The sequence below is a fragment of the Olea europaea genome, unplaced genomic scaffold (genome assembly GCF_002742605.1).
Source record: "Olea europaea var. sylvestris unplaced genomic scaffold, O_europaea_v1 scaffold2938, whole genome shotgun sequence".
In the NCBI taxonomy this organism is placed as follows: domain Eukaryota; kingdom Viridiplantae; phylum Streptophyta; class Magnoliopsida; order Lamiales; family Oleaceae; genus Olea; species Olea europaea.
This window is the reverse complement of record NW_019247977.1, coordinates 7,703-14,723: the sequence shown is the minus strand read 5'-3', so window position 1 is coordinate 14,723 and position 7,021 is coordinate 7,703. Positions and strand designations below refer to the sequence as shown.

General features: G+C 29.9%; 1 protein-coding gene across 2 annotated transcripts; it reads left to right on the top strand.

Annotated features, from left to right (window-relative positions):
• The first annotated feature begins 4,812 nt into the window (after window positions 1–4,812).
• On the top strand, window positions 4,813–5,510 carry LOC111384545 (anaphase-promoting complex subunit 13-like). 2 transcript variants are annotated; one of them, XM_023008834.1, is made up of 3 exons: window positions 4,813–4,929; window positions 5,092–5,172; window positions 5,260–5,510. In XM_023008834.1, the coding sequence occupies exons 2-3, from the start codon at window positions 5,097–5,099 to the stop codon at window positions 5,337–5,339; spliced, it is 156 nt and encodes a 51-aa protein (XP_022864602.1). In that variant the 5' UTR covers window positions 4,813–4,929; window positions 5,092–5,096; the 3' UTR covers window positions 5,340–5,510. The 2 variants fall into 2 exon arrangements, with proteins under 2 accessions (XP_022864602.1, XP_022864601.1); XM_023008833.1 differs by having other exon boundaries at window positions 5,065–5,172; window positions 5,260–5,491.
• Window positions 5,511–7,021: the final 1,511 nt, after the last annotated feature.

Sequence of the window (7,021 nt, the reverse complement as noted above, 5' to 3'; positions counted from 1 at the left end):
AAAAAATTGATTTTTTGATCGTTATTTTACTATTTCAGTCGTCATATTTGACTCTTCTCTCATAGGTGGATCCTACTTTTTTTCTAACGGTTAAAAAACTAATTTTCAAAATCACTCCCAAATAGACTCTAAGTGTAAATAATAAATGTTCATAAAGGATGACATAATGTGATGTGGAAGGAAAAAATTGGTTAAAAAAGTTGATTGTGTTTTAAACAGGTAAATGATAGAATGTCACGTAGCATAATGGACGCCTCTATACATATACTTATGTACTTATAGCACTACTCAAAGTTAATAAATAATAAATCCGTTTACATATCTAAGGTGTATTACTCAGTTCGTATGTGAGAAACTAGAAAATGCAACTTTCAATGTGAATATTTATAAAGGATAATTGACACAAAACGTCCTGCCTTTAAGATTTCTAGTGGAAAATGTCTTCACCTTTCATTTTTTGACATTTTTGCTTTTATTTCCACATTTCTTTGTGGAGAATATCATTTTCCATTTTTTAATGTAAAATGAACAAAATACTTTTCTATTTAAATAAAATCCAAAAAGAAAGAAAAGAAAAATAAAGAATAAATTACAATCTTACTCCTAAATATTTTAAAAAATGCAAGTGAGTCCAGATATTTATTAAAAGGCTTAATAGCACAAAACATTCATACGTTTGGTCTATAGTGTAAAAAACATTCATACGTTTCAAATTGGTGAAATGGATGTTTTCCGCAATGAAACATGAAAATAGGAATGAAAACGCAAAAAAAAAAAATTAAAAAGTTGGGACGTTTTTCTACAAGTGTTAAACGTAGGGATATTTTTTACTATTAGCCCTTATTAAAATATTAAAAATAACAAAAACTCTCTCTCCCTCTATCTCTTCTCTTCTTCTCCAAATGGGCCAATCACCTTAGAAGTCAAAAAATTCCAGCCAACCATCATCCAAACTGCTGGACTACCATACCACCGAAAAGCCCTCACCTCCTTCTATACATTCCACCCAACATCTAATCTTGAAGTCTTCATGCCAATAGATTTTTAGAAATTGCAAGCCAAAATACCCAACTAGCGAATGTAAATACCGGCGGCATCACCTATTTTGGAGAGACCCGTGTCATTTCCAACACAACAATCAACTATACTCACCAGGGGCGCCTATCTTCATGATCTTAAAATATCAACAGATTGTTTAACGGTATGGAGGTTCAACGATTTAGGCGATGGTTGGTTGAAATTTTTTCACTTCTAGTGTGGCAGTGCCATTTGGAGAAAAAGAGAAGAGAGAGAGAGAGAGAGAGAGAGTTTTTTTTTAATATTTTAATAAGGTCTAATAGCAAAAAAATCCCTACGTTTGACACTTCTTGCGGAAAATGTGCTTACGTTTCAATTTTTTTGCGTTTTCATCCCAATTTTCATGTTTCATTATGAAAAAGTCCCTTTAACCAATTTGAAACGTAGGGACGTTTTATGCTATTAGGTCTTTTAATAATTATTTGGACTTACTTGCACTTTTTAAAACATTTAGGAGTAAGATTGTAATTTATTCTTTACTTTTCTTTTCTTTTTTGTGTTTTATTTAAATGAGAGGGTATTTTAGTCATTTTATATTAAAAAGTGGTGAAAATGACGTTTTCCGCAAAAGAAATGTGAAAATAAGAGTAAAAATGCCAAAAAAAAAAATGAAAGGTGTAGACCTTTTCCACAATAAATCTTAAAGGTAGGGACGTTTTGTGCCAATTGCCCTATTTATAAATGTCATAGAGTTAGACCAGTGAATTATGTCTTCTTTAAAGTCGGCTTCGAAGTCCACCATCTATTTTCACTAAATGTCTGTTTGATTGTAAAGATGAAATTGAATTAAATTGAAAACAAATTTTAGAAAATTGAATTGCCTAGAAATTATTTTCTTGGGAATTGTAAATTATTGTATTTGATTGGTATAATTCTTTACGTGGAAAATGTTGAAATAAAAAATATTTTTGTTGTTCGTTTGACTTTGTTTTACATAAAAATTGTTAATTAAAGAGATAAAATTACTGGTATTGGGGATGAAATTTATTTCCATTGCCCAAAAAAAAGTTCAAGAAAATCATTTATCTTTTGGTGTTCGTTAGGTTTTGTTTTACATAAAAATTATCAATTAAAGAAAAATATTTTTTTACAATAATTCTTATAATTTGTTAACTTTGCCAACAAAAAAAATGAAAAAAAAAATGCTACAATAATCGGAAAATCAAGAAAATACAAATTCCCAATACAAACAAGAAAATACAATTCCATGGAAAATAAAACATATCAAACACACAAAACTGGAAAAATGTAGAATTCGAATTCCATTTTTCATAAAATTTGAACTAATCAATCAGGGTCTAAGTAATTAGTTACAAAGACCTTAGTGAGAGAAGTGGGTCGTTTTCATTTCGAAAAAAGAGAAACAGACGTATATAGAAATGGTAGGCATTGGGTTGAGTGAATTACGGCGAAAATAGACAATTGAATTGCGAGGAAAATAGACAATCTTTCAATTTGAGTGCTTGTTTGGTAGAAATTTTATTAATTGATTTTTTTACCGTTAGAGATAAAGTGGATCCTACCTGTGAGAGGAGAATTCAAAAATGACGATTGAAATAGTGAAATAACGTTCAAAAAATTGATGTTAATTGGATTAAAATTCTTACCAAACATGCTCTGAATCTTAACACCAAAAAAAGGGTTTGTACAAGTTATCTAGGCATATTCGAAGTTTTACGAAACACTAATGCCCAGTGTACAAAATTTGGGTCACAGAAGTTTTACAGGGCCCCTCACTATGTAGGGGCCCCACATGTATTAAAAAAAAATTATGCGGGCCCCACGTATATGTGTATTTAGGAAAAGGCCTATAAAATTGGCCTTTGTACATGAAGCACAACTCTTTACGAAATTGGTAAGGCAAAGTTTCAATCTATCACTATTTCTTCTGTGATCTTGGTTGTAAAAGTGGTGTGTAGTGTTTTTCCTTGTGGTTTTAGTTGAAGAATTTGAGCATGTTGATGTGAAAATTTATAAAGTATTTCGTCATTTTGTTTTCAGATTTTTTCTTTTCATTTATTTAAATGGATGGTAGTTGTGCTTCAGACACTGTATCAACGACAGTTTTGGACAGAATCCATCAAAGGGACAATAACTGCTAATTTTATGAAACTTGAATTTCACGAATGACAAGAATTAAAGGTTGAGAATATAAGTACAAATGAAGTAACAAATTGGGGACATTAACCATAATTTACCACCCCTTTTAGAACTCAAAAGTGTGTTGTAATGTAAATTTTTTTCCAAATTACGGATAAAAAGTAAAAGGAAAATTATATTCACATCACGATTTTTGTTAACTTCATCAAATTTTTCAATTTTAATGAAGGTCCCTAATTTTCATTTATTTTTTATTTATATCTCTAATTTTTTTCATCGCATTATTATTTTTAATTTTCAATTAGTTAGCACATATTGCTTTTGAGGATGATTTTTGTATGAATATTCTGTTACTGTGAGAAAAATATTTTATGAATCTTCTTATTCAATATTTATTTTATCATTTAAAAATATGATGTGCAAATAAATTTTTTAATCACTCTTACTGTTTTTGCTCATCAGAGACATGGGCTAAAAAATAGAAATTTGAGGATAAAAATGACAAAAAAGTTAGGGACTCAACTTCAAAAATAATTTGAAATTGAGGATCAATGTGGTACATACAAAATTAAGGGTTGGCTATGGTTTGATTCTATTTAGAACCAAATCAAATTCAGAATCAAACGATATAATATTACATGCAGATAAATTTCAGCCTTTTTCAACCACATATTTTTCAGAAAAACACTATTCCAACAATTAAAATTTGAAAAAAAGGGAGCCAAACGGGGGTATAAAATTATTTTGTTATTTTTGTTCTTGTAATATAAGTGAGCCCAAAGGTCGGACAATTTTTTTTAAAAAAAATTCAATTTAGACTAAAAGTTCAAACCGACTAACTGAACATTTGGCTCAATTTAAGAACTAGAGTGGATTGGTTTAGGTTCAAATTTGTTCACATCGACTAATTTGGTTTTGGTTTTGAGTTAGAGTCGAAACTAACACAAACTAAACCACGCTTGGACCTAGGCGCTATGGAAGAATAATAGATTTATATAAAACTTAGGGTCTATTTGATTTGAGAAATTTTCCATGGAAATTTTTTCATTTTTCACATTTTTCCTTATTTGATTGCAAGAATTTTCTTGGCAATTCATTTTCCACCCCCTCCATGTGACCCTTTTTCCTTGATTTTGTGGAAAATCAATTTCCATGGGTTTGGTGAGAATTAGTTTTCAAGCTTTTATTATTATTATTATTTTTTGGAAACAAATTCTATTAACAATTGTAACAAGTTCTATCACTTTAAATGACAATTTCATGGAAAACAAAATTAAATGAACACCAAAATATCTAAAATTTTAACATTTTTCAGGTGAAAAATTATACTAATCAAACACATTTAATTAACAATTCTCTAATAAAACAAGTTCTAGATAATTAAATTCCATAAAATTCGTTTTCTTTTTATTCAAGTTCCATTATTGCAATCAAATGGATCCTTAAATCAATTTGATTAAGTTGGATTTGGACTGAAAATTAAAAAAATGAAAATTATATTTTGGGTTAGGACTAAATTAATTACTTAGGAAATTTATTTTGAAAAAATAAAATAATTTGACTTATTTAAAATAAATTAATTAAAAAAATTATGGAGTTAGTTTTTATTTAATCGAACTAGAATAGAGAATCAAATTGAATCCGTTAGGGCATTTAGCTCGTTTCAGTTCTAGTCGGACTCGGCTGGTTAAATTTCAAATTCTTTTTCCGTTCTTTAGGTTTTCAGAAGTCGTCCGTCGTCTCTCTCGAAAGGTAAAGTTGCATACTTCATCAGTCATTACTTGTCACGACACACAAATCAGACACTTCTTTTCGTGAATTTTTGGACTCCCTTTGCAAAATGCAAATTTCACATTTGTGTGTTTCTGCAATTTATTATTGTGACAGGAGATTGATTCCTTTGGTTTGAAATAGAGATAATGGCGGAATTGAGCTTGGGTATTCTCATAGATATAGTGGATGACGACTGGGCGAGAGACACTCTGCCTGATGATGGTACTTTTTCCACCAATTGTTGAATTTAATCTCATCGGATATCATTTTTTAAGTTAATTAACTCGTCCTATATGTTTGCCTTGTCAGATCTTCCATTACCCCCTGTACTGGCTTCTAGAACAGATGAAACTGAAGACTCGAGTATGTTTTTTCTTCCATGGATCTGAGAATTTAATTGGAATTATGCAATATGCAATGTATTTGCATTATCCGGTGTTTATTTTGATGTTTATGTCCTAGGTCCCAGGAGGGTGTTTATGTTCTTAATTCTACTTATTTTTGTGTTTTGGCAAGATATTGGGCCATTGGCAAGTGGCTTAATCCAAGAAATGAAGAGTAGGTTTTCCATTTTTATTTTATTATTATTTTTATATATGGTTCCATACTATAAGAAATCATACATATTACATTAAATTTTTTTGAAAATACAGTCTTAAGCTTGTTGGTGGAAAGACAATGGTAATTGGCTAGCCATGACATGATTTTCTTGAAAAAGCCTAGCAAAAATTGTAATTTGGAAAATTTTATGTCCTATCCCACGTGTTCGAATATTATAAAGACTAGTAGTATTGGGATTTTTCCCCAAGTAACACAATTTTGCAGCAGTTTTTATTAATCCTACCTCACAGAACTGATTTCCTAGCATGGATTTTAAGGACGGACTTGCAAATTTGATGCACTTTACTATATTTTCTCCATATATCTGGCATAAATTGAAATTTAAAACCTCATTTATCAGGTCAGTAGGCAAAAAATGGATAAAGCATATCTATTTTGAACCGATAATATTATATTATAGACGATATTTGGAAAATAACGGTTTGATATAAACATTTAAACTTGGTACATTTATCTTTCACTGTCATACTGATATATACTTCTATTGAATAAGCAATTCTTCCACTTAATTGAATAATTTTCTGTATTTTTGTATGTTATAGATGTGAAAGACTTAGTTTCTAATCATCATCTTTGGGATATTAACTGTGGTTTGGTGGTGAAGAACATATATATGCACTTTTGAACTCTCCCTTGTTCATGTTTGTGGTTTGTTTTCTGTTGTTAATTACTGAAATTGACTAAATAGTTTTCACTACAAACTTACATCAAAATTTTATGCTTAAGATGGGAACAGTTTAGTGTTTTCCCGAGGTTCAAATTTAGTATTTGAAAATTATATATACCATGGTGCTGTATATATCTTTCAGAGTTTTGTGCCACGTTGCTATATAAATCTCATGAACTCTATTGCTGGTTTCATCCTGAATCAACTCTTGAGATACTTGTCCTATTTCACATTTTTTTAATAATAATTGGCTTTAGAAAAGCAGCAACAAAAAGTACATCATTTTTTTCTCCATTTTGTGGAGAGGGAAGGAACTTCATTTCGTTCGAGAGAAAGTAAGCTTCCACAGTACAACTATGATTATTAATGCTTCGGATAATCCCAACTTTAATTTTATTGCGCATTGATTCAAACTGCTGCGCGATGTTCCAATGGCTCTCTGTATTCCCTGAAGCAATATATGCACTCTTTTTCTCCACAACATTTCCTGACAGATCAATTAATAACTTATTAAGCCCTGTTTGAGCCACATTATTTGGAAAAAATTCATTCTTCAGCAGTGAATTAACATCCTTTCAACCACATATTCTTCAATAAAATAATATTACACGAAAATTCATAACTTTTTCTTATTTTTTAACCACACATTTCCTATCAATACACTATTCAAAAATGTATTTTCATTTCAATAATTTGGCTCAAACAAGGGCTAAAACTAAAAAAAATTATACTAAAAATGAAGAGAAAGAAGAAAACCAGAATAAAACAAGGGAAAGAAGAATT